This window comes from Castor canadensis, chromosome 7, assembly GCF_047511655.1.
Source record: "Castor canadensis chromosome 7, mCasCan1.hap1v2, whole genome shotgun sequence".
In the NCBI taxonomy this organism is placed as follows: Eukaryota; Metazoa; Chordata; class Mammalia; order Rodentia; family Castoridae; genus Castor; species Castor canadensis.
The window spans coordinates 122608642-122636157 of record NC_133392.1 but is presented as its reverse complement, the minus strand read 5'-3'; the positions used below and the strand labels follow the sequence as shown (position 1 = coordinate 122636157).

The 27516-nt window shown below is 49.6% G+C and overlaps 1 protein-coding gene across 9 annotated transcripts in view; it reads right to left on the bottom strand.

Annotated features, from left to right (window-relative positions):
- Positions 1-27516, bottom strand: part of Ttc39a (tetratricopeptide repeat domain 39A) — a 52321-nt gene that overhangs the window by 11265 nt on the left and 13540 nt on the right. For 6 of the 9 annotated variants that reach the window (XR_012449911.1, XM_074080163.1, XM_074080162.1 and 3 more), the window contains exons 2-13: positions 24675-24779; positions 17279-17410; positions 16335-16411; positions 15533-15600; positions 13612-13676; positions 11432-11531; positions 10605-10670; positions 8693-8801; positions 8191-8258; positions 8054-8113; positions 6535-6696; positions 1208-1299 (exon numbers count right to left, since the gene is read on the bottom strand). Coding sequence is in view for 7 of the 9 variants with exons in the window: in XM_074080163.1 (XP_073936264.1) it covers positions 1208-1299; positions 6535-6696; positions 8054-8113; positions 8191-8258; positions 8693-8801; positions 10605-10670; positions 11432-11531; positions 13612-13676; positions 15533-15600; positions 16335-16411; positions 17279-17410; positions 24675-24779 (1104 nt within the window). In the remaining 2 variants the exon portion in view is untranslated. Of the gene's footprint in view, positions 1-81; positions 232-1207; positions 1300-6534; positions 6697-8053; positions 8114-8190; positions 8259-8692; positions 8802-10604; positions 10671-11431; positions 11532-13611; positions 13677-15532; positions 15601-16334; positions 16412-17278; positions 17411-24674; positions 24780-27516 lie in introns of those variants that run through there. The other 3 variants (XM_074080166.1, XM_074080167.1, XM_020182960.2) reach the window with 2 other exon arrangements.

The following is a 27516-nucleotide window of genomic DNA, read 5'->3' as shown; positions in this document are numbered from 1 at the left end:
CTCCAGCCTGCTGAGTTATGACTCTTCAGCTGTTTCCAAAGGCAGAATAAAATGCAGCATGCAGTTAAGCACATCCCTCACCCATGGGCTCCAGTCTACCCTCCAATTCCTGCCACAGTCACCAGGTGAGACTGTGACCTCAAGCCAGAGGTGTATAGGCTCAGGAAACAGCTGGACATAGAGGTGAAGCCATCCCAAGTTTCTTGCCTGCTTATTCACCCTGGAGCCTCTCTGGATCTCAGTTTCCTTATCTCTAAAGTGTAGATTATGACGCCACGTTTCACAAGCTTTCTGGAAGAGCCAGGGCATGGAGTTCACTGTAGTAGCAGGCTCTCCACCAATGATTAACACCCTACTATTGTGACAGCAGTAGCCCAGGAAGTTCATATGGTACCCACTATCAGGTCTGCTAATTGGGACCCACCAACCCCACCATGACCTGGGAAGGTTCTAGGCTCCATCCTCGGTCTGCCACGGTGAGGAGGCTCTCCTCTAACAACCTTTTCTACACAGGAGATAGACAGGTGGAACAGAGAAGAATGAAAAGAGCGACACTTGGCAGTCAGCTCAGGAAGTCCCAGGTCCTATGCCAGGTTCTTCAAATACATTAATTAGTTGTTGCAAAACAACCCTGCAGGGTGGCAGTTGTTACTCCCATCTTATAGACGCTGAGATTGTCCAAACTGAAACAGCTAAGAAATGCAAGGCTGGATTTAATCCTGTCAGCTCGATTTCAGCTCTTGGGCTCTCTTCTGTGCTTCTCTGAGTGCATCAGGTTGACTTAGCTGAATGGAAGGACTTACCACCTCTGGACCTCAGTATCCTACTGACAGATGAAAGAGGCTGAGTGCTACAAGGAAACCTCAGAGCATATTCAAAGGACCCTGACTGCTGGGGGTTGGCTTAAGCAGTACAGTACCTGTCTCTCTTCATGAGACTCAGGTCTCATGAAGACCTGAGTTCAAACCCTAGTACTGCCAACAAGAAAAAAACAAAAACAAAAGGTCCTAACCAACAGCAGCATGAAGTGGTGACCGGATGGGATGGTGGGCACAGGAGTGCTCCTGGGGCAGGACAGAGTTCAGAGCAAGGGGCATGACCACCCATCCTGGTGCCTCTAGCTCAGGCAGCTGTGGTAGCCACGGGAAGAGCCTGGCTGGTCTGTCTGCTGTGGGGCCTATGGCAGAAGCACAAGAGTATGGCCCACCTAAATAACTCCACTTCATCATCCCCGAATGGCTTGTAGTCCTCCTTCCCAAACATGCTGAGATAGGCGGCCTTCATGTAGATGTAGGTGGCCTGTGAGAGAGAATGCCAGTCAGATGTGAGCAACCCTCCCTCCAGTCATAACCCCAGACCTCACACTGGCTGGGCATAGAGGCTAACACTGTCTCCAAGCCACAGGAGAGCAAGTGAGGGTGAGCAAGCTGAAGCAACCTGAGGACTTAGGCTGGAGTTAAATCCAGGAGGCGCTCCTGTCAAAGCAGCCGCCCTCTCCATTTTAAAGCAGTGGAGAGAAAGACCCACACAACTAGTGGACAGGCAGGGCTGCTGAGTCTGGAATGGAGGTAGAGACAGGCGGCATAGCCAGGCTTCTAGGAAGGAGTAACTGCAGAGTGGGCTCTTGGAGGACAACAGGAAGATTCAGAGGCCCAAGACAGGGCCAAGGGGAGTCACCTAAGCAGTGCCAGGGAGGTATGGTGTGCAGTACAGACAGGTGCCATGCAGTAGGGCCTGTGTAAAGGAGTTGGGAACAAAAATGTAAGCAGGGCCCTGGGCAGGACTCAGCTCAGGCTCTCCTGGTCGACCTGTCCGGCAGTGTGCCAGATGCTTTACATACATCACATCACTTCATTTGGAAGACTGTGCCTGACGGGAATCCGGATCCACCTGCCCCAGCCAGGAGAGTTGCCTGTAGGCCATAGGCCTTCCCCACAGTCTGGTGGGAGAGGTGTTTGGCTCTATGCTGCCCTCAAGGGGCCAAGCCTTTAAACAGCTATTGTCAGTGGGGCTGCTGCCAAGGAGAAATAAGTACCTGTCTGTGGTCAAGAAAGAAATACAGGGGTGGGGAAGGAAAGGGACTAGGACATCCTGGAGACTGGTCTCTGGTGCAGACAAAAGCAGCCTCCACGTGGCAGCTACACACACTGGAGCCCAGAGCCTCAATCTGGCCATCACAATTTGAGGCAGAGCTGGTCTTTGTGAAGGTGAGGGGGAGTCTGTCTTCTGGACACGGTACCCTGGTCCATCCACTTTTAAGAGTATCTTTATTATTTACCAAACATAATCAGTTTATTTAGGTTTTTAATCAAGAAATCTAAAACTGCTGATTAGAGCTTCTAACCAGGTTAAAAACCTTAGAATGTGAGTAAAAATTACTTTTAAAAGCTTTGTTTAGCTGGGCACTGGTGGCTCACACCTGTAATCCTAGCTACTTGCGAGGCTGAGATCGGCAAGATGGCGGTTCAAGGCCAGCCCAGACAAATAGTTTGCAAGACTCCATCTCCAAAACAACCAGAGAAAAATGGACTGAAGGTGTGGCTCAAGTGATAGAGCACCTGCCTTGCAAGCATGAAGCCCTGAGTTCAAACCCCAGTCTCACAAAAAAACAAAAACAAACAAACAAAAAAACTTGCTTTAACCTACACATCCTAATTGAGGGGATCTGTTGGCCTCAGGCTGGTAATCATAGGTCCATGTGCCAAATATTATTCACACAAGTGAAAATGAATAGTAACTCTCATATGTAAAAATAAATAATATATGGCCTTGTACATTCAATTGTATGGGCATACAACCCAGCAAGAAGGATACAGATAGATATAAATCACTAATCTACAGAAGAGAACTAAACAAGTATGGCAGAAGAGATTTTAAAAGTCCTGTGAGTTGAGGATGCCATGGAAAGGGCATTCGGAGGATCCATGGACAAAGTAGCACCCAGGCCACGCCTAGCTCTTGAATGCCATGGACCTTGCCCTCGTGGCGTCCCTCAATGATAGCATCAGCCCATGCCATATCCCTGCTCCAGGCTAGAGGGTGTCTTTTTGCCCTAGTCCATATGATCTCCTAAGTGAGCTCCCTGCTCCTATTCCTACCCTGTAAGCCATTTCCCATGCTGTAGCCTGTAAGACAGCTTCCCCAGTCTCCTCCTCCACATCATCTCCTACTACTGCCAATCTTCTGCACACTCCAGCCACAGTAGCCTCAGGGTTGGTCCCAGTGTACAACCACACTTCTGCCTGAGCCCCGCCCCCACTCTGCTGCAGCTCCCTCTGCCCAAACATTCCTCAGATATCCATGTAGCCTGTCCCTTTGCTGCAGGCTGATGTTCTAACAGGCATCCCCAACCACGGTGCAGCAGAAGGGGACTGGCATTTCACTGGAAGCTGACATGGTACAATGTACATCCGTGTGTGCTTCCCGTCTCTCTCCTTACCAGGACATGAACCCTCAGTCGGGTCTTTGCTTTATTCACTCTTGTATTCCTGGCCTAGTACTGTGGGTACCAAGAGAGCACAAATCTGAAACACAAACACTTAGAGACCACCATCCCCCCAGCTTCACTGTTAGAATAAAGCCCAAATTGGTGCTCTAGCCTTCCATGACCTGCCCCAAACTCCTTTCCTGGTTCATCTGCTGCCATCTTCTCCCTATCCCTCCTTAGCCCACCAGGCCTTTGCCTGTACTATTCCTTTACCCAGGCCACAGTTTCTCTCGTCAGTCTCATTCCTGTAAGAGCTTCCCTTTTCTCTCCAGACAGCTCGCCCTCACTGACCCTCAGGAACTAGGATGGATGCAGTGGCCTAGAGTTGCAGGCATCCACATCATTGAGGGATGTGATGGAGAACAGCAGCCACCTTCCCTGATGGGGGCCCTGACTCCCATGTTACCTGACTGCTTGCCCTCTGATTCCAGAAATATTTACCTTGCTGGATTATGCCACTATGGTCTGTGCCAGGTAAACAGTGCTTGTCCTCAGAAGCTTATAGCAAGTGGCTCAGAGGAGGAGGGTTCCTCCAGACCCCCTGATCTCAAACCTCATAAACCCTCACCCGGTGACACAGAACCTCTTAGCAGTGTCTTCATCCTGAGATTTTGTTCTTGTTGTTCTCTGGCTCGGTGTGTCCTCTCACTTCCTCCACTCTGCCACCCTAACTTCCTCCCAGACTCAGCTCAGAGGTCTGGGCTTCCTGAAGCCCTCCTTGGCCTCTTGCTTGGGTCTCCAGGAATGCTAGTTTCCCAGCATTCCCTTTTTATAGCCCTGAGCACATGGCTGTCACCACTGTGTTTCCACCATCTCAGCCCTTGGCTGAGGAAACTCCAGACCTCCCTGGGATTGATTCTGAAAGGCCCAGACAAAGAGGGGTGTGAGTAGAAGAGTGACAGTTATGGCAATGGCCACAGACCAAATCCCTAAGCTAGAAATTGATGGATGAGACTCCAGAACTCAGGGTGTTATGAACCCCATTTTTCATAGGAAACCCCTCTGAGGAGAGTACTACAGAGAGGGACTTACTGTCCCAAAGTCTCACAGCAAGCTGAGGACTAAACTGGTTCTCACACCAGACTTCCTCACATCTGGGAGGTCTGACTCTCCCACTGCTCCTCACAGACTGTGTGGCCTCCCCTTCCTCATGTAGGTGAACCCAGCTGTCCACACCACTCCACCAAAAGACTTAACAAGTCAATTTTTGTTCAAAAAGATTCCCCCAAGGCTTGTTCTTGTTGGGAGTGGGAGGCAACGGGGAACGGATGTGAGTACACTGGGACCAAGCCCAAGGACACACCTCCAACAGTGCGGTGCTCTCAGGGGAAGCCCTACCTCCTCAGGAGAACTTGAGCAGCAAAGGTCAAATGGAGACCTCTGAATCTCCCAGAACTGTCCTCAAGTCCAGGATGTGTCACCAATAGCTTTGGGGACCTCAGAGTCCTGCATGTGCCCAATGGAGATGAAAGATTGTATATCACTAGGTGTGATGTGGGCAAAATGACAAGTGCTAGATACACAGTGACCACTCAAGGAAAGCCTGCTCCCTCCCAGACCCCACTTGCCTGAGAATTCCTCTTTAGATGGGTCCCCTGGCAAGGGGGACTTCCATGCAGAGGCAGGGATAAGAAACAGACTAGATGCGGATGACAAAGAGGTCTCCTAACATGTGCACTGCAGATCAGTTCTAGTGGCTACAAGCTCTTTGCAGAGACTTGTAAGGTTCACCAGGCTCATGGGAAAGTGCTAGGACTGACTGGCAATGTCTGCTATGAGCAAGGCATAAAGTCATTGAGTTACATCATGTGCTATGTACTGAAATGGGTGCTCTTTCATGAGCTAGGTGCCTGTAAGACTTTTGGTTCAGAGTTCTAGGATACCATTACTATGATGAAAATGGCTAATACTTATGTTAAGACTTCCCATAACGAGTTTTTTCTATGGTAGGTTCACACACACACATATACACACACACACACCTTCCAGGTACATAACTTCATTCTTCTTCTGGGGAACCACCTGTCTCCTACTCCCAATTCATGAGGAGTCTTCTCAACCCTCTGTTCTAGGCATTGACATGTGACTTAAGCCAACCAGTGAGGTGCAACTGTGTGACTTTGGTTGAAACCAAGGGAAGGTTTGAGTAGGGACAGCCCATGGCCACCTTTCCTGTCACACAGAGGATCTGCCTACATAACAAAGATATCATTAAAGAGAGCACATTCCCAAATGGAAAGAATGAGCTCAGAGACTGTCATTTGAATTCCTCTACCCACCCTACCTAAAGTCAAGTACACCTAGAATTTTCTTTATATGACCCAATGAACCTTTGGTGTTTTAGATGTGAATAATCCAATACAATGGCCACTAGCCCCATAGAGCTATTTAAATTAATTAAAAGAAAATGAAATTTAAAACATTCAATTTCTGCTGCACTATACACATTTTAAGTGCTCAATTGTGTAGGTAGCTGATGGCTACCATCCATATTTATTTGTTATTGTGTGGGGGGGGAGGATGCTGGGGACTGAACCAAGACCTTGTGCATGCTAGCCAGGTGCTCCACCCCTGAGCTACATAGCTGCATGCCCAGCTCTCTCTCTCTCTCTCATATCCTTCTGCTCAGGCCACTACTCTCTTTCCTTCATGGTGGCTACCATATTTGAATGGTGCAAAAAAATATTTCCACCATAGCAGACAGTTCTATTGGACAGTGCTCACTAAAATATGTAAACCATGTTTCTATCTCTTGTGACTAAATGTCTCAACTGACACATTGTATTTCCAGGGCTGTAAGTCAGTGGTAACACAGCATGATAAGGCCTGGGGTTCAATCCCCATTACCAAATAAAGAAGTCAAGTTTCTGTGCTCATCACAGTGTTTAGTTCCTTCCAACTCTTACTCCTATCAGAGTGTATGGTCCTATTTAGATTCCAGCTGACACATCTGTGATCAGTCAAGGGTTAGATTTTTGTCTGGGGGCTGATGGCTCATTTGGGTCAGCCTTGGCCTCCCAATGCCCCAACGTGTAATACCAGCCCACCTTGGACCAGGAGTTCTCCTTGCTGAGCAGGTCAGCGTAGAAATAGGCCATCTTCCACTGGCCCTTGTAGGTGAAGCACCACATCAGCTCCCAGTAGCACATGTGATGGAACTGCTTCCAGTGCTGCTGGGCCTCACAGCACTCCTCGAACCGACGGATGGCCTGTGGGCACCTGCAGGTCAGCCTGGTGAGTGCTCACCTGGTCCCACCCCATCCTCTGCACCCTTTGCAACCTCTGACTCCACAGCAGACCTGGCCTTCTCCAGTGCATGGTGGTTCACCCCTGTGCCAAGCTCAGGTGAGGGTTGAGAAGCTTGAGAAGCTGGGCAATCTGGCTTTCAGTCCCAGCTCTAGGACCTTAATTTCATTACTGTCCTCCTCCCCAGAACTCTGGATTTTTTTTTTTTTTTTTTTTTTTTTTTTTGGTGGGACTGGGTTGAACTCAGGGTTTCACACTTGCTAGGCAGGCGCTCCACTGCTTGAGCCACAGCTCCAGTTCATTTGCTGTAGTTATTTTGGAGATGGGTCTCACAATCTATTTGCCTGGTCTGGCCTCGAACCATGATCCTTCCTTTCTCAGCCTCCCAAGAAGCTAGGATTACAGCTATGAGCACTCAGCTAGGACTTTGGATTTTTGGTCACAAAATGAAAGGGAGGGACACAGCCATACTACACTGGATGGGATAACAGGCGGTAAAAGGTGTTAATATTATACTGACATAATAATGTCTGTGCCTCAACAAACTTCAAAGAGTCCAGTAGTTTTCATAAGGTTACCTAGGCCTTGGTAACCTCTTGCTAGGACTGGGTGAAGACCTCAGAACTCTGTTGTGGACCTTGGCATACTACTTGGCCACTGTGACCCTCCCCATCTCTAACCCTTTCTATGGCTTTCCTCAGCCCCTGGCATCACCATCCTACTTATCAGAATTCAGCTTTATCACCATGCCCTAAACAAGGGCTACCTCCTTCAACCCCCACCACCACCAGGAATACCATAGTCCTATATCATATCTCAAAATCCTATAGCACAGGGCTGGGTACAGTGGTTCCCACCTATAATCCAAGCTCAGAGGGCAGAGATCAGGATGATTACTGTTTGAAACTAGTCCAGGCAAAAAGTTAGTAAGACCCTATCTCAACCAACAAGCTGACATGGTAGTAGCTATGTGGGAGGCACAGGTAGGAGGATCATGGTCTGAGGCTGGCCCTAGCCAAAAATGCAAGACCTTATACAAAAAATAACTAAAGCAAAAAGGGGCTGGGAGTACAGCTCAAATATTACAGCATCTGCCTAGTAAGCACAGGGTCCTGAGTTTGAACCCCAGTATTGCCAACAAATAAATGAAATTCTATAGCACAAATGCCACATCTTCCCTTATCCCCAGACTGCCGCAGTCAGAAAGTGCCTCTCCCATCCCTGAATGCTTATCAGTCCTCTCATAGGGCCTCCCAGGAAGACTCTGTGTGTCTGACTTCCTGCTGGGCTGGGAGACCCCAAGGAACCGCCATCACTCACTGCATCAATGTTGCCTTTAATGGCTTCAATCCGCCCCGCAAAGAACAGGAAGATGGCACCCTGCAACGACACGCACATGGATCAGTGTGGGTCCACAGAGCTGGCTGGCTGCGGTGCTCAGCAGAGGGTGGGCTCACCTTGGGGTATCGGTGCAGGTAGGGCTTCAGCAGCTTCTCTGCCTCCTCAATGTTGACATTCCCAGTACCTGGTGGAGATGGCAGGGGGAGCATAACACAAGTCACCACTTGCTCCTGGACTTCCCCCAGCAACCACCAGGGCCTTCTTTGGGCCTCTATCTTTCCCTCTGTGAAATGAGAATAGTAATTCTATCTGCAGGGTGATATGAGGATTGAACAAGATAGTGCAGATATGATCCCAGTGTATTACAGGGCTCAGTGTATTGTAGGAGACTACGTCTACCAAGTCTGTTCCCAGAACCACAAGGAGAAGCATTTTCACACCCTCTACAAGGCGGGCACAACCATCCCCGTTTCACAGCTGAGAACACTGCAGTTGGGATCTGGTCGGTGGGCAGTTGATCTGTCTGTTACTTCTGGTTTCAGCACCCCCATCCCTGTCCCTGGGGCCTGAGCAAGGTCAGCGTCCCGGTGCCCAGCATTTGTCCCGTGGGGCTCCTACCGAGCACAAAGGTGAGGAAGGTATGGTAGCAGAGCAGCAGCATGACACAGAGCACGGCCCGGAAGCTGCGCCCCGACGCGCCCTCCTCCAGCTGCAACAGCCCATAGTCCTGGGGGACAGGAGGACAGGCTGAGGGTCCCAGAGAGGGCCAGGAGCAGGGAGGCCTGCTGTGGCAGGCCAGGAGGTCACTAGGTTTGGAGTCTGGAACCCTAGAGGCTGGGGCAGCTGCTCCCTTGCAGTGTTACCCTGAGCAAGGGGATGCACTCTTGGGGCTGCAGCCACTTTCCTGGAAGAAGAAGACTGCTGTTGAGGCTAGGGTAGAGGTTTGGCTGGGCTGGGCCTTGGTGTCCCCCACCTCTCCCACAGTTCCTCCCCATATATGCCTACTCTCAGCCCTGTGGTAGACACCAAGAACCAGGCAGCCTGGTCTGGTTAGGAGAAGCAGCAAGAAGAGATCCTAACTATAAGCTCTTGGAACAGATGGAGCTGTGAAGACTAAGACCCAAGAAGGCTTCCTGGGGGAGAACTCCCAAAGCCTGGCTGAAGAGGAACTGGGGCCAGATTCCACTTTGTTTACCTGCAATCTCTTCCCTCATTCTGTCCTCCTCAGCATTCTTGCTCTTTCTAAAACACAAACCTGTCCTGCCTCAAACCCTGTGGTTGCCTTGATTTTGGGACAAAGACTAAGCCTGAGCTGGAGCTATAGGTTAGGGTTGACCATCCCACCTCCGGCCTTCCTAGTGCTCCCCAACTCCCATCAACATCCTGTGACCCCCCCACCAGCCACCCACAGGCTTGCTCGAGAAAGCAAAACAGAAGGGACCATCAGAAACTTCAGCCATGGACTGCAAATGGCAACCAAGATTTCGAGGACTCAAGAACAGGCATTAGGAAGCACCAAGCCTCATGTAAAGGTTTTCTCTCCTTAGTGCTCTCTGTCCTTCTGATGGTGTACCCAAGGGAAATTCACGGGCCCAGGCTCACATGTGAACCAACTCTTGCCCTAAGCTCCCTTCTCACAAAGAATAGCAGACTAGCAGACACTGGCTGAGTTGTGCTTGACCCCATAATCTATTCCATACGATGGCATGGCCCTCATAATGTTTACTTTTTATGATTATGTTCTAATACCAAATAATATGGGTTTTGTGCAGTAATATTCTCCTTAAATAAATTTAAGTAAAATTTTTGTCACTTTTGAGAAAAACAATATGTAAATAATAACGTAGACGTCGTGTGGTATGGCAGACATCAGGAAGGAAGGCAGACAGCACAAGTCTGGCCTACACCAAGCCCCTTGTTTCACCCAGAGTAGCTCAGGAGAGGAAGAGACGTGCTAAGGGTCCCAGGGAGAAGGGGCAGAGGCTGAACTGACCCAGGGCTCCTGACTTCCAGGCTGGTGCTCCTTCCACCACCAGGGCTTCTTCTACCAGCAAGCTCTCCCTAATCTGCTACCTCCGACAGGGGCTAATACTCAGGTCCCTCTCCTCAGTAATGTCTTCGGACTCTAGAGTTCTCTGGTTCACCCCAAGGTGATCCTGTGTATCACCTCTGATACACAGGAAGGCACCCCTGGGAATCTCTCAGATGAGGTAGAAGCACCAAAAAATGGTCCTAGAGAGGAGAGCTTGCTGAAAGCCTTGAAGTGAGGAGATATTCAAGGCTCAGAGAATGTGACCCCAGGTCCCTTAGGACTGCCCTTCATACCAACCCTTACCCCAGAGCCTCTCCATTCTGTGAGGGATCAGGCAGGTATCTGTGGCCTCATGAGACTGGAGTGAAAACTGAGGCTCAGATCTGGGCTTTGTCCAGGACTGATACCAGGCCCCTCAGCCCCTTAGCTTCACCCTGTTCACCTCAGCTCCAGTCCTGGGGCTGAGCATGTCAAGGGTACCAGAAGAGAGGTAGTTACCTTGTTTCCTGAAAACCCCACAAACTCCAGCAACCGCAGGATCCTAGTAGGAAGCATGGACAGAGTCTGCAGGAACAAAGGCAGTGGGCACATGAAAGATGCCCAGAGTGGGGTAGGGAACCCTCACCCCAAGGCCAGCTCTTTGAACAAGCTTTACTGAAGAGGAGAGGGCTACCACCTCCTCCTCCCCCAGACACATACAGCCTTTAGAAAGTTCTCTGGCTACCCAGGGCCAGGGCCTTGCATCTTTCCTGAGAGCTCCTCCTCCCATGAGCAGGCACAGCATTTCCAAGGGTCCCTGTCCCAGCTCACACTGTTGCCTCTTCCTGATACATCCTTCTCCACCTGGAAACTCGGGCCTTTGAGATCCAGCTCAAATGTTTACTTCCATCCACCAGGAAACCTTCCCAGCTCCTCCCAGAAGAAGACTTGGCTCTCTGTCCCCTGTGGGTCACCAGATTCCTCCAGGCCTGTCTCCTTTCCTGCCACTGGTGTTTAGCAATTAGCTCTCCAGGGCAGAAGTCCTGACTTACTGGGTTTGTCAAGTTCTGGTGCCATAATAACTTCCATAACAGGGGATTTCAAGCTATCAACATGACACACAGATGCACAGATAGACTCTCTGGAGCTGGCTCCAATACCCTCCACCCCTTCTCCAGCTGTGAGCCCCTTAATAGCTGATGACATGTCAGGTTCATTTCTGGGTCCCAGGGCCCATCACACCTAAGTGCCAAGCATAATGGCACTTATGAGTGAGCATGCATGGAACAAGGAAATGCTGTGGAAATTTACCTGGAGCCCAAACACAATGAAAATGGGGGACTCACCAGGTTGAAGGCTCCCACACCAAGTTTTACTCCTCCTTCAAAGTGCCTGTAGCTCTCTCCTTTACAGTACTGTGAAGACTGGACAAGGCTGTCCAGCTCCCTGCAGGAAGATCAAAATCCTGTTCAGCCAAACCCTGAGGGGAGGGGAGGGGACAGCAAGGACCCATTCCAGCTGGGCCTAAGATGAATTCCCATCCAGGCTAGTTCAGAAGGCCCTAGATTTACAGTTCTGCAGATACAGAGAGCTGATTCTCAAGGAATTTCTAACCCCACCTCCCACCAAGACAGTATACTCCTTGCCCCCGAATTTTACCCAATTGGCACTAGTGTGCCCTCTCTTGCCCAACTTCTGTTATGTGTTCATGCTCTGCATTCTATCTAGAACACAATTTCTCAACCTGACATTTTAGGCTGGATAATTCTTTGTTGGGGGAGGGTGTGGAAGGGGACTTGTCCTATGCATTGTAGGATGCTTAGTCCATCCCTGGCCTCTGCCCTTTATATATGAGTGGCATTCTCTCCTCAGTTGGTCAACCAAAATGACTCCAGACATTGCCAACGTCTCAAGGGGAGAAAAGTCCCCCAGCTGTGAAACATTGAGCTAACTCAAACACCTCATCCCTCAGGAAGTCTTCCTGGAATTCACTTGGCTGGAATCCAACTCTCTCCTGGTCACTAATGCCACAGAGTCCATAGCCCAGGACAGGCTTTAGAGACATGCTTCCTCCTTCCTGACTGTGAGCATCAGGAGGGCTTTCAACCAGCAAGTACTACTGAGGCTTCTCTCTGCCAGGCACTGGAGGGCAGCAAGGAGCACAGCCACCCAGCACAGCCCCACAGCACTCCTCTCTAGGGGACAGTCCCCAAAGGGCCACTGTGAGGGTGATGACAGTCTCTCAGGAGAAGAACCTGGCATCTGACCTAATCTGGGGACCAGGAAGCTTTCTCAGAGGAGGTAACATTTAAGTGGAGATGTGACATTTGAGCAGAAACGTGAGGGATGGATTCTGGCTAGTCTGTTGCAAAGACCATCCCTGACAAAGAGAACAGCATGTCCAAAGGTCTTGAGGAAGAGATCAATTTGGAATATTAGAAGAACTAAGGGAAGGTCTAAAGGTCTGAGACAGAATGAAGTGGGAGATAGGACAACAGGGAACTCCCAGGAATGAGTAGACAATGGCCAGTACTCTATTCCAAGAGCAAGAGGAGCCTTGGGAGTTGGCAAGGGGTGACCTGACCAGGTGTGTGCTTTGGAGACATCACTCTGGCAGCTAGAAGGGAGTCTGCAGGGGTCAGAGTCCAGGGACAAGTTTCTGGTTGTCCCTGAACAATTGCAGCATAGGCCCCAAGGTAACATGGTGTCCACACACTGTATGGCGTGCTGTAGTCCAGCCAGCCTTTGTCATGATTATGAGCAATACCTCCATCGGCAGGGAAACAGTCACATTAAATGAGGACGGTAAAGATAAGTAGTCCCAAATAAACTTTTAATGGGAAATAGGTTTTAATTCAAAATTTAGGGGGGAAACTGGGCTTTCAGAGCTTTATTTGATTATAGAATCATAGATAAGGAATTTGGAAACCACTAAATGTGGTTTACTCAATGTAATCTGAACTGAATCTGTATTCTTTCATCCATTAACACAGTTTGTGCCTGATCCAGAATACCTATATCAGGGACTCAGAGACAGCATGGAAATGATTCTGGCCCTGAGGGAGTGTGTGTGTGTGAGCATGCATGTGTGTATGCACACGTATGTGCGTGTTTGTGTACAATCTCTGTCTACTTAAGGGCTCAAGAGGTCAAGAAGGCTTCATAGGGGAAAGTGGGATTTAGACTGGGCCTTCATGGATGTGTAGGAGTTCTGATGCTGTTCCCCAAATGATTCCCTGGGTCTATCTCCTGTCCCACCAGCCAAAGCTGTTTGTGTGGAACCTGGGTCTTATTTCTCCCAGCAGAGAAAACACTTGGGAGACCAAATGAACAGACACAGCCAGAAAAACACGGTAATGTTCCAGAAAACTGAGGCACTATGGGTGAAGAAATCTGCCTGAGCTCACAGTACTCTAGACTAGGGCTTCTAGCTAGTGCTCTGCCTCCCACGGCACAGTCTGAAGGGCACAAGGTAATAGCTGCTGTGACCCAGGCCTCCCAGCTCTGCTGCGCCTGCCCCACTCACTTGTAGGTCTGGTAGCTGTTTCGAACTTTGATGCCACCCTTGATGAAGCTCACCATGTTCTCGTCCTGCAGGAAGGAGAGATGCTGAGAGCTGGGCCCAAGGCAGGCAGCTGTAGGCCTGAGGGATCACACAAAGCCTTGAATGCCTCCCCACACCCGTTCCCAGATCTATGAGGGACCTTGGGGGGGAGGTCAGAGGTCAGCCAAACCAGGCTCCCCTATTCCTTGGCCAAACAAACCTCCTAAGTGCCCAGGGCATCAACAAGCCCCACCCCTCTCTCATCCTCACAGGCACACATACTGGGTACCTGGAGAGAAGCCTGTGGTGGGGGACGCTCCCCATGGAGTGCCTTCCCTCTAGGTGGAAAGGCGTGGGAGAGGAGGAGGGATGTTCATTTGAACAAGTTGTGGTTTTTACCACAAGAGGGTATTTATCACATTTGTAACTTAAAGCACTAGTATCCCCAGCCAGCCTGGCAGCTTCACTCCTGGGTGCCCACCCAAAGGCAGTGGATGGATGCAGGCTACAGAAGTCACCTTTGGGAACGTTCACAGAACCAGGAACGGCCCAATGCTTATCAATAGAAAAATGGACAGACAAACCAAGGGAGGTTCATATCAGCACACAGGACACAGCCACGCATGGGTGGGTGAAAAAGGCAAGTCTCACATAGCTTCAGACCTTTGTGAAGCTAAAAACCAGCCAACGTGCTGTTATCACACAAACAGAAAGCTGATAAACTATTTTTAACTAGAAGGTGGGGGATGATGAAAACTTCAGGCAGTAGCTTCCCGCTGGGGAGGGAGCTGGACGATAGGATGAGGCCAGAGGGGAAGGGAGAGTTACCTCCTCTTTCCCACCCTCCACCACATGTGGTGCTCTACCCTCTAGCTGGGTGGGGGGGGTTGTCAGTATTTGCTTATTTGCAATAATATAATAAACAAATAAATGGAGTGAAATGCCATTTATGATGCAATTTTACAGTGAGTCCTAAGACAAGGATTAGGATTAATCCAATTCTGATCATTTGATATCCAAAAGATTTTGGGGGGATTTGAACTCACAAAAAGATGAAAAAAAAAAAGAGCTTAAAATGTATGTCCATCTTCTCCCAGATATGCATACATACATGCACACATGATTCTTTTTTCAGTTTTTGTTCGCTTGTTTTAGGGTTTTGGTTTTGGTTTTGGTTTGGTTTAGTTTGGTTTGGTTTGCTCTGGTTTGGTTTTGAGACAGGGTCTTACTATGTAGCCCAGGCTGGCCTTGAACTTGCAATGTAGCCCAGGCTGCCTCAGCCTCCCCAGTGCTGGAATTACAGGCATGAGTCACCATTCCCAGCTTTCCACATGATTTTGGTATGTTATATTATAGCTCAGACTTTCTGGTAAAATCATGGAGTGATAGTGCCTATAATTTCCAGTGTGTAGTTGAGGAAACCTGGCTCTGACTTAACCAGACCTGGGTTCAAATCCCAGTTTGCCATTTGCTAATCACATAGCCTTGAGAAGATGGCTCCTTTCCTAAGTATTTCTCTAACTCTGGCCTTTGAGGTGAAGATTACATAATAATGTAGACATACATACCAAACTATTAATATTGTACTATATGCAAAAGTCTGGTAGGCTCTGTGCTACAAGTGTTCATCAAATGAATCAAGTGCAAAGTAGGTTTGTGACAATGCCTGTGCCAGGTCACCCCTGACAGGAGCAACAACAGGGACAAGACAGAAGCAGTCTCATGTTAATGGTGTGTGAGGAGGACTGGGCCTATCCCTTCTGTGTTAGGCCTGGCCAGGGTCAAGAACCAGGTAGCTCTGAGCCTCAGGCCTTGCCTGGACCTCAAGGGGAGGGTCGTGCTTGGACATGGTGACTGCTCTTCTGAAATCCCCAGCCCCCCTGCACAAGAAAGGGCCTCCTACCTGCAGGAAGGTCAGAGCCGCTCTCTGCAGCAGGCACTCTGCATAGCAGACCTCAGCATGGATTTCCTCTGTAGGGAGAAAACCAAAGTCCTGAGGTCTCCTGGGGCTCTACACAGGGGCCTTGGGCCTGACCCTCCAGCTCCCACTACCCAAAAGCAAAGGAAGCTTGTGTGAGGCCCACCCCACCTTGACCGGTTGCTCTATCCCAAGTTCACATTTCCCCGCGACACCCATCTTTGGACTGGCTCTTCCATCAACATCCAGCCATGTCCTCTTGTTCCCCCAGAACACTGGATGCCGTGTTTGGTATTGGAATCTTCCAGAGCTCTCAAAGTGGCTAAAGTAAGTCCCAAACTGCTCATGGTTGACTTCTGCCACACATGGCCTCCACACAAAGTGACAACCCAGACTGTCTCTGCTGCTGTCAGTTGTCTTGTCCCCTCTGGGCACACAACATCATAAACTCAGTCAGCAAACCTAACTGTACACTCAATTCTCAGCAACCTTTGGCCTGAGAAGAAAAGCCACAGTCCTTTTTGTTTGTTTTCTTTTTTCTTTCTTTCTTTTTTTTAAAGCCACAGTCCTCGTGACAACTTTTCCTTTCCTCGGCTTCCAGGTTCCTGGGGGTAATGCCATCAGATGGGTATGTCTCACTTATCCCTCACCAGTGTCCCTGCATTGAAGCCAAGGCCCAGTCCCCTTGGTGACACCTGGGAGCAAAACTGCTCCCTCTCCCTGCCCCTTCCCAGGCCTGGAGCCAGCTGGGCTCAGCATGCTTGAAAGGACACCCCAAGTACCACACCTTCTGTGAATTGTTCCAGAGTGGGGCGGTACACCAGGCTGCTTAAGGAGTCTGTCATAGAAGACTTCCTCCGGTACCTGAAGAGAGAAAGGAAGCCTCAGGTGAGGCTCAAGTCACATTCACTTTTGCCCTCTTTGTTATACTCCAGAAAATCTCAAGGCATGCAGGCCCCTCAGACACTGGGCTCCCCATAGCTCCACCAAATCCAGGGCTTTCTCACCCTGTTACTCTTGCTCTCTTACCTCTGTCCAGAACCCCCTTATCTCCTTCCTTCTTTCCTGACTAGCACCTGGTCACCCTTCAGGACCCTCCTCAGGTATCAGCTCTTGCCCGAGCCTTTCCTATTCCTCAGACTGGACCCTTACAACCCCTCACAGCTTCCCTGTTGGGGCCTGTGCCCCTGCTGGGTGATGTGGGCATCAGCAATGTCTAGGTCTTATGACCTCCAGGGTTACCAGGGCCTGGCCCAGAGCAGGTATTAAGCGTGTGCAGTGGACGATAACTCTACCCACACATGAAACACAGGTCTGTTCATTCAATCAGGGAATGAGGACCAGACACATTCATATATGCACCAGGTCCTGTAACGCAGGTATTCATGCAGTCCCAAGACAACCATGTTATGCATATTTCATCACACCCACTTTACAGATGTGTAATGTGGACTTCAGAAAGGGACCTGCCCAAAGCCAAAGAGTAATAAAGTGACAGATCCAGAATTAGTTTTCTTCCAGTCAGCACTGGTCCCTGCAAGCTCTCAGTGATGGCTCAGACAACGAAGCTCTGGGGGAGTGCTGGCAGGGACAGCTCTCAGCACTTGGGGACACAGCCTATTAGCCAAAAGAAAAGCACTAATAGTGTCACTCCAGACACTGGGTCAGGCCAGGTGATAGACAGAAGAGTGGGCCTCACAATCCCTAACCCCTGCCCCCAACAGCCCAGACCTCTGACACAGAGACTGCGCTTCCTTCATCATGTTGCCGGCAAGGAGGATGTCCTGTGGGTCGAAGGTCATCATGGCCTGCATCTCCAGGATAGTGGCATAAGTCAGTGAGTGGTACATGCTCTCCTTGGTTCTGTCAGAGAGAAGGGACATTGGGAGCAGCACTCTGGAATTCCAGGTGTGGCAGGCAGCCTGACAATCGATCGTCTGCCATCCCTCCCAACTGGCCTGGAGAGAAACAGGTCCAGGGAGGGACTTACTTGTCCAAGACCTGACCCTGTCTCTGCTCCTCAAAAGACCTCAGATGGCATTAGGATGGTAGTCCCAGCTCCTCTTCTACCCTAAATCACCTTCAAAATCTGAGCCTCAGCTCCTCCTCTCTCCCAAAGAGGTGGGAGCAGCAAGGTGTGTGAGGACTAGCTGGGCCTAGTGTGTTGGCCTGAGGCTGCCCTTCCCCAGGCCCCAGGCTGCCTCATGCCTTCTGCCCCCACCTCCAGCAGGTCCACCCCTAGTCCTGCCTGTCTCCAAAATCCTTTCTATCCTTGAGCCCCACCCTAAGCTAACTCCTCCTACACTCCCTGGCCCTCTTCACAGGCCACCTGTCTCCATCCTGTCACCTGGTTGGCCCTGGGAGAACCTTCCCAGTCCCACAAGATACAAGCTCTGCTTACCTTTCCAGCCTCCTGCTGCTCTCTCCCTGCCCCACCCCTGCCATGATCTGGTCACACTCAAGGTTGTACCCGGCCTCACTGAACCACACAAGACTTTCCTCCAAGAAAACCCCATGTTTTCTACTTCTGGGCCTTTCCCCCATGCTGTTCCCTCAGCCTGGGATTCCTTCTCCCTACCTCCATATCTCCTGACTCATCCATCAAGCCCTCAAAAGCCTTGAAGGACCCAGGGAATCCAGAGCTCCGCCTCAAGGCCTGGGAGTCTCTGATGAGGCATGGGCCACATTGAAACCACATCAGCACAAGCTCAGCTCTCTCGCAGACTGTGGGTACCTTAGGGACAAGGCTGGGCATGACTCATCTCTGTCCTCAGCACAATTGTTAGCGGCTATGGTGGCCTCAGGAAGCCTTTCCTCCCTACTCCTCCACAACCAAAGGTGTTCTAGCAAGAGGAGCTGGTAGTATTTAGTCTAACACATGGAGAGGACAGAGGGCAAGGAGAGGCAGGAACAATGCCAATCCCTCCTGTACTTGGAGGAGTGAGTCCCTTAGCAGCCTGGGCTTTGGCAGGGGCTCTAAGACAGGGGGCAAAGTGGCTGGCCAGCCTGGGTTCTGCAGCCTTGAGACTGGTGGGAGGGAGCAGCTTAAAAGGTACCACAGATGCCAAGGCAACTTCACTCCCTTCCCCACGTGCCCTTGTCAATTATTTACCAGACTCCTCAGTGCCAGGCTTATGCTGGGAACTTTGGAGGAAATAGAGATGACTAAGCTTTATAGATGGTTTTATTATAATATCATGTGACTTTAGCCTTCTTCCTTTCTTGTTCAAAAAATACCTGTAAATTGAGTTGCTTTTTATTTCTGGCTAACCCTCAGATGTTAGGACCCTCGAGGATCAAAGGTTTCTAAAGGGAACACAAGCTGTTTGACCCCTCCTCAGCCTTGCCAGCTCTCATTCAGGATGCCTTCCAAGCCTGTGCCAGGACTGCTTCGTCTGACAGTGGCCTGTGGGTAGGAGGTGTCTGTCTCCGGTAGGGATGCTAAACTTGGACTACAGGGTCCCTCAGACACAGGTTGGAATCTTGGCTTTGCCAGTCACCAGCTGTGTGACCCTGGTGAGTCTCTCAGCCTCTCTGAGCCTCAAGTTTCTCCTCTATAAAAATGAATACAATAATCCTTCTGTCCCAGGGCTTTTTGAGTGACTTAAATAGTTGACCCAGACCAGGGCCATATCACCTTTGCACAATAAATGTGAGTTCCTCCATGTCCTGCCAGGGTCACTTTACCAGCATAACACCCTTCTTGAGGTAGGCTCCCTTCCCAGCAGACACCATCCCTCAGATGGTCTCCCCACTTCCCCAGGCCTCTCTGCTCTCCAGCATAGCATTTCTCTTTCTTTCCCTCTGTAAGTCTGAGTCCCAGGACTCAGCCGCACCCACCTAGCCCCACCTGCTGAATCCAGTTTGGTTCTGGGCCCAGAAGAAGGGACAGCCACCCAGGCAGCTGGCAGATAAAGTGGAATTTCTAGTCTGAGGCCCAAGGCCCCAACATGCACCTGTGGCTAGGAATCTTAGCCCTTCCCCAGCCTGCCATTTGGAAGACCCCAACTCTGATCTGGAGTGGGAAGTGGGGTGAGAAGCATGGTAGCCCCCAAACCTCAGGTACCTCAAGTTTAATGTGTGCACCACCAGCTCTCATTTGCATATATAGTATCCAGCCCCCTGAATTGGACCTAGCTCTACAACATGTCCACTGGGTCTTAACCTTCTGGGGCTCAAACCAGCTGTCAAAATGGGAAGGGTGCTGGGAGGGCCATAAACAGAGAATGGCGGTGGAACTAAGGACATGCGGCCACTACAGGTGCTTCCAGCACTTCCTTCCTAGGCTAGCACCCAAGGGTCAGGCCTTGTCAGATCCCAGTCAGACCTCCTGCCCTGAGTCTATCCCTCCCATCTGGACCTCCTCATCCTGACCCAACCCCACAGCTCCTTCCTGTCCCCCAACCCAATCTTAGCTGAGTATCTCACTTTCCAGGGAGGTCTGGGAGGGTCTGGAAGGCAGATGCAGCCCCTCTGCCTCTCCAAGTCCACTCCTTCATCCTCATTAAAGCCCCCAACCCCACCTCTGCTACTCTCAGACCTTACCTCACTGCCCTCCTCTCCAGCCAAGCTACTTCTTGGAGCCTCACATCCCCGTTCACATTCCATCAATCCCTGCCTCAGCTCTCCTGACTTCGGCCAAGTGAAGAGCCTCCATTCTTCAAATATGCTGGACCCTGCTTTGCTGCCAGGCTGGTGCACAGCTTGTTCCCTCCACCTGGAAATACCCTCTGCATCTGGCTGAGTCCTCATCCAGCCCGTGTCAATATCAATGTCACTTCTTCCAGGAAGGCTTCTCTGCTGTCACTGTCTTGAAACTCTTTAATAATTTGTGAACAAACAACCCCATATTTTCAGAAATTATGTGACTCATCCTAAAGCCTTCCTGACCAGCCCCTCTCCCACGTGACTTGATGTCTCTATGTAGCTCATGGAACCCTTAAGTGCTTATTCCACTGTTTCCCTGCTGGGTCCTAAGAAGCCCTGTATTTTGCTCAGTACCGGAGCCCCAGTACTCAGCAGACTGCCAGGCACACGAGAGCATTCATAAGTGTTGCTGAATGAACCAATGACAGGTGTCCATTCTGCCTTCCTGTCCTGGGTCACACCTTGACCTATCTTTCCCACACTTCTGGAGGCTTATTGATGCCAGCCACTTTCTCAGCCACAATCTTCCTGCCTTCCCACTCTCACTCATCATTCCTACTGCCCCATCCTCCTCCCTCCTCCAGCCTGTCCCTTCTTTCTGACCCTTCACCTTAGCTCCCTCATGCCAGCCCCTCTCTCGTCAAAATATGCAGTACTTAGCCTTCCAACCTTCTGTTGCTCCCAGTTAGGAACCCAAGCCAAGAGGCCACAAACTGGCTACTTCTTCCACGCCGCCACTGAGCAAGGCTGGAGAGCCGCCCTGCGTAGACAGGCATGCCCTGAGCTGGGGCCCAGACGTGGCCAGGTCCATAACCCTATTCAGAAACAACTTTTCCTCTTCCTGTCATTCCCCTCCCCCACCATACCATCTGCCCCTCATCTCAGCAGGTGGCCTTGCCTCTTCCCTCACAGAAATTCTAGGATATTGCATGGACACACACTGAATCTCCTCCACCGGCCACACACAGATTTCTGTGCACACCATTTTCTCTCATGGGGCCCTTCACGCAAGAAGACCATACGTACCACTTGAGACCCAAGAGAGCACAGAAGTCAGAGTAGGACTGGTGGGGCCAGATGGTCCTGGATTTGAATCCCAGCCCTCCTATTTACTAATCATGATCAGTTATTCAAGAAAAACTAATAGAGTAGCCTTCGTGCTCCAGGGACAGTGGGAGGGGGGAGGGCAAAAGAGGAAAAATATCCACCCCCCCCAAGGTAGGATCAGAATAATTGAACAGACATGTACACAATGAGGAACAGTGAATGAAACTGGATTCCAACCTCATTTGAAGCTTCAATGGCAATGAATGGACCAGGGTTTTTTTGTTCTTTTTTTTGTTTTTTTAGTTTTTTGGGGTTTTTTCTCCTTAGCAAGAATCATTTCCTTTAGACCAATGACTCTCAGTGAAGGCAGGGAGGCATTTTTGCCCCAATGTATGCAAGGACATCTGACTATCTTTAGACACATTTTTTGTTTATCATAGGTGGGATGTGATTTTACTCCTGTGGGGACATTTGGTAATTTTGAAGGCATATTTGGGTGTCACTAGGCAGGTGAGAAGTGTTAACAAGGCTCCTGCCTGCAGGAACTGAAAAAGACAGGGAAGAGTCTTTCTGGACTGACATCCAGAAGATAAGTGGGAGAAGATTGGTTGCTCTGGGTTTCCTCTTCCAAGTGACCCCCTGAGGTGGGGAAGGGGAAGCAGTCCCTCACCAGGGAGGGAGACGTGAAGCGAAAAGCCCTCTTAGGGAGCCTGTGGTAGTACAATTCCAGGGTCTGGGCACACTGTGCCATCTGCTTTTAGTGGGTTTTTCCTGTGCTCTGACTCCCTTCTATTGGCCCCAAGTCTGAAGGATGTCTGGTTTACAGTTAGACCAAGGTATGGCCCAGTCTTTGTTGAGTCTCAGGGAATAAGGAGAAAAGCCAGTGTCTACACTTGGAGAGTGGCAGAACAGTCCTGGAAAAGCCAGTTTCCAGTGTAGGAGGTAGCTGTGGTCTGAGGTCCAGGGCCCCTGAGGGACAGAAAATGATGAGGAGGGAAGTGGAAGCTGGGAATCTTCCAAAGCTACTGGGAAAGAGAACTGGATATTCAGTGATGAAGCAGGTGGGCCCCGGCTTGCCTCCGACCAGGGCTGCAGACCCTGGCTTACCCAGGCCCCTCAGAGGGTAGGAGGGAGACGTGGGACTGTTCCCAGAAGGACTCATTTGGATCATCACACTGATCCCCACTACTACCACAGAAGCTGGACCTCTAACCCCAGACAGGAGAAGAGTGGATCAGTCAAGTCCAGAGAAGGTGAACAGGTCAGGTTGGGCACTTGTAGAAAACAGTGCTCCTGCCTGAGCATTTGCTATGCTGAGACTTGGGGAAATCAGGTGTGGCAATGCAGAAGATATCTGGGGCTGACAAGATGGAGAGTAGACATGGTTGGACCTTGCTCTCAGAATTCAGGTAGGCTCAGAGATTTGCTGTCCAGGCTAAGAAATGGAGGACTCTTCTCTGGAGAAATTGGACCACCTAAGATGCTGACACCTGGGGGCCAGCAGCTCTCTGTGGAGTCATCTAAAAGCCAAGCCCACCAATCATGAGGCTGCTTGGCACAGACTTTCCAATTTGCCTTTGAGTGAACTCATGCTTAACCATGGCCAGAGAGCCAGCCAGGGCTCATTGGGTATTGGAGGAAAGCCACCAGAAGAAGAGGCTCCTCACCATGAACAGAATTCAGGAACCTGGAGAAAGTCCAGCTCATGAAGGGAAAGAATAAAGTGTTTCAGAACTGGAGGTATGGCTCAAGTAGTAGAGCACTTGCCTAACAAGTACAAGATCATGAGTTCAAACCCCAATCCCACCAAAAAAAAAAAAAAAGGATAATATTCTGTGGTAAAAATAGTAACAGTAAATATGTAATAGAGTACATTCTATACCAGGCTCTATTCTAAGGGGTCTTATATTCCAAATATAGCTCTAAAAAGATACAGTGTCCATAAATTAAGAATAAGATGGGTGGAGTGACTCAAGTGGTAGAGCGCCTGTCTAGCAAGCGTGAGGCCCTAATTTCAAATCCCAGTTCTAAAAGAAAAATAGACATTGCCAGGCATGGTGGCACACATCTGTAATCTCAGCACTGGGGAGGCAGGAATCAGCACTCACAAGGATGGAGAACTGAAAGCCAATCTGGGCTAAAGAACAACTCCCTGTCTCAAAAACAAAACAAAAACTCAAATGTTACAGTGAAAAAATAACATCTGGAGGATAATAAAGAGTATTAAGAAAGTAATCACATGGTGACACAAGGAAAGTGAATAAAAGGACTTAATGAGGACATCTCCCAAAAATCAGAAGGAAAAAGGTATAGAAATGGAAAGGAGAGGGAAATAAGAGGCTTAGAAGAGAAGTGGTCTAGGAAGTCAGACACCTGACTTAAGGAGCCACAAAAAGGAAACAGATGGAAGGATCTTCTCGGAACTGAAAGTCTCCAATGAAAGTACAGAATAAAAGAAACCTTCACTCAAGCACATCATTGTGAAATTCCAGATGTGCAGGAATAAAAGTGAAGATCTTAAACATTTATGGAGAAGGAAAAAAAAAGAGCAAATACAAAGTAAGAAGAAGTAGAATTCACAGCTGAAGTAGATATTAGAAAGCAGAGGAACAATGCATTCAAAATTCTTACAGAAAAATTATGTTCATGCAACTCAGGAATTTCTAGAGGACATGTTCCGGTAAAATGGAGGAGACATGAGAGAAAGGGAAGGGAGAGGGTCAGGGGGCAGCTCAGCATGGGCCTGTGCTCCAGAAGGCAGGCTCCAGGGACAGCAGGGACTGAGAGCTCACTGGGGTTTTTGTTTGTTTATTTTTGGCTTTTTTTTTTGAGCCAGGGTCTCACTGTGTACACCAGGCTGGCCTCAAACTCAATTCTCCTGCCTTAGCCTCCCACGTGCTGCGATTGTAGGTGTGTGTCCTCACACCCAGCTATACCTCAGTTTTAAAAACTGGAAAAAAATAAGGAATAAGAAAAAGTTGTATGTGCATGTTATTTAGAAATAAAGCAGTAAACAATGGAGGAATCGCTAAAGGAGCAACCCTCATTGCTACCCTAAATGTTTAGTGAAATAGGCAATTCAAGTCTTAGTGCTTTGGGAGAAGGGGCTGTGTTAGAACTGACAAGGAGAAACCCTGAGTGGATTCATTGGGATCAAAGTGGGAAGAGGCTCAGAAGCCAGATTTAAACAAAGTCACAGTGACTTTGTGACAGCCTGGCTGCTCAGAATGGAGGCTGTGGGACGGGGAGCCTGAGTCATTCTTTTAGGACTTCCTAGTGACCTAGGAAGCTGAAGGCATTCAGTTACACAGGGCTGTTCCCACCAAGACCTCTGCTGCTGTATGACCCAGCTCACCCCATCCTTACATGAGCACCTGCGCACACGTGTGCACATGCAACGCTACCTTCCACACCCACAGGGGCTTCAGCTCACCTGGGCTTGAGGTAGCTGAGTGCTTCTGAGAACTGGTTGGTGAGGAACAGGTCCAGGGCTGCCATGCACTGGTCCAGGGCCTCATGGAGGTTGCTCACAGGAGTCCTGAGGGGGAAGACATGGGCCTGATCCTGGAGCCCTCAGCCTCTCCTGGCCAGGGCAGAGCCTCACGAGCCCACTCGACCTCTGAGGTGGGCTTTGGGTTCCTTTTGTGAGTTCTTCCAGGCTACCCACACTATACAGGGACACAATGACAGTTTGGACTTACTTTTCAGTGTTCCCAAGGGCTAGAGAAGGAACAGAAGGGAGTGTCACCTGAGACTTGACAGCAGGGTAGGGGAGAGGTTGAGGATGGGGGGACAAGAAGGCCTTAGGAATAAATGTATCTTACCCCTCACAAGGGTAAAAGGAGTCCTTGTGGCTTTTCTGACCCATTGGGCTTTGCTGCCCGCAACCCTCAACAGGGGGAGCACAGCCCACCCACTAGATCCCACTTCTGTCCCTCTCTTGCTCCTCCTTTTCCAGGCTCAGGAGAGCCTCCTGAGGCTCCAGACCTGTGCTCTAGAACCAACACTGTCACAATGGGCTGTGGGGAGGCAGGGGTCCATAAGAGAAGCTCAGACCCGTCCATAAAGTGTCACCTTCCCAGTGACATCTCCCTCGTATCCTACCCCTTTCTAGTTCCTATGTTCCTCTATAGCTTTTATCATCCTCTGATGTATGATTTTTTAAATTTATTTTTGTGTTTGTTATTTGTCTCCCTCCATTAAAATATAAGGTTCTAAAAAAGCAAGAACCTCTGTTTCGATCACTGCTCTATCCCCAGTACCTAGCCTCTGGTACTAAGAAGGCTTTTAATAACTGCATGAGGTAAATGAATGAATGGAGTCTAAAGGTAGGAAACCCAGATCCCTGACTTTTCTGGTCTCATCTTTCCCACTTAAAAATTGAGGATGAGGGCTCTACTGCTAGCTCCAGCAATAGCTCATCTGCCTAGCAAGCACAAAGCCCTGAGTTCAAACCTGAGTACTGCCAAAAAATAAATAAATAACAAGGATGAAATAAAAATTCCAGAAGGCCTGTCCATTTTTTGGCCTTCAGGATGCCTCTTCTTTGAGAAGGATCCAGAAAGCAGCTTACTGATCTCACTGAAGAGAAACCTTGCTCCCCAAAAGTTGGTAAAGAGAAAGTCTCTTTTCCACCAAGTAAACTCCTACACATACCTTGAGGCCCAGCTCCAATGTCTCCTCCTCTATAATAACATCAGCAGATCTTCCCAAGCAAATCAAAACATGTGTCCTGTTCAAAACTAAACTCATGTTCATTCTCCTAAATCTGTTCTCCTTCAGTCTTGGCATTTTAGTAAGTGAAACAACTCTACCCAGTTTCTCAAGCCAGAAATCTGTTGGTCATCCTAGACACATCCCATCTCATCACTGAATACTGTCAGTTCTACTTCCTAAACCTCTCTAACCCATTTGCTTCAGTGTCCAGTGGCCTCTGTGCAGGCTGCTATCATCTTTACCCAAGTCTGTTAGAAAACTCTGCCTTCAACTCCTGCACCCTCCTACCCTTCTCTCTGACTTTTTTATTCTGTATTTCATGTCCCTTAACTTGATTTTTTTTTTTTTGATGGTACTGGGGTTTGAACTTAGAGCCCCACTTGCTGAGCAAGAACTCTATCACTTGAGTCATGCCCCTCTTTTGGGGGGGTCTAGCTTAGAACTGAGATCCTCTGGATCTCTACCTCCCACACAGCTTGGACTGCAGATGTGAGTCACTGCACCCAGGCCTTAACTTGCTTATTTGCCATCTCTTTGATTCTCTGTTAAGTTTTGCGGAGGTTTTGTTGTTGTTATTGTTTTGTTTTACTGGTCTTGCTATGTAGCCCAGCCTGGCTTCTAACTTGAGCTGCTCCTGCCTCAGCTCCCAAATGCTGGGATTATAGGCTGAAAGATCGCTAGGTCTCATTTCACTAGCTCTCTCCTCAGGAGCCTGGACATGCCTGTCTTGCGTTGTGCCCAGGACCCAGACAAATGACTGGTGCTCAACCCATTCATCTCTGTTGGAAGAATCAGGGAAGAAGCTGTGGGCACCTACTGCCCTGGGTATTCAATGGCACTCTCTCCTCAAATCCTCAAAATGCCCAGTGAAATGGGATTATTATATCCACTGTAGATGAGGAAAATGAGGCCCAGGAAAAGTGACTTGGCTAAGGCCAAATGCCCAAATGTGGATTCTAACCCAAGTTTCTGCCTGAGCTAGTACCCATCAGCTCAGCCTCAGGGAGTCAAGTCATTGCCACAACATAGGTCCATCTCTCAATTCCAGAGCTAAGAGTCTACCTCCCAATTCTGCACTCACACACAGTCCACCTCCCGCCTCTACAGAAGAGAGGTTCTACCCCACTGGTCTACCTGGAAAAATAACCTGAGAGAAGACAGTACAGAGGTACACACTTGCAACCCTCGTGGCCCCAGCATGAGGGGAGTTTAACTGGAGTTGGGTAGGTCTGTGGCCACCTCCTCTAGACTGGGAGCAGGTCCTGGGCCTCTTCTTTCCTTCCTTCCTTTCTTTCCTTCTTACAAACATCCACTGAGCTCCCACCCGGGACAAAGCCTGGGGCTGGGGACATTCAGTGGGCCTAGACCTAGGCCTGCCCTTGGGGCGCTCACAGTCTTCAGGAACAACATATGCAGGCAGAGACAGTGACAGTCATAGTGATCCAGGCTAAGATCATGCGAATCACTAGGCCTGCAGAGGTCCCCAACCCAGCCTGGGGTACTCAGGAAAGCTGTCGGGAACAGGTGGCAGTGAAATGAGGACAAGATGGAGAAAGAAG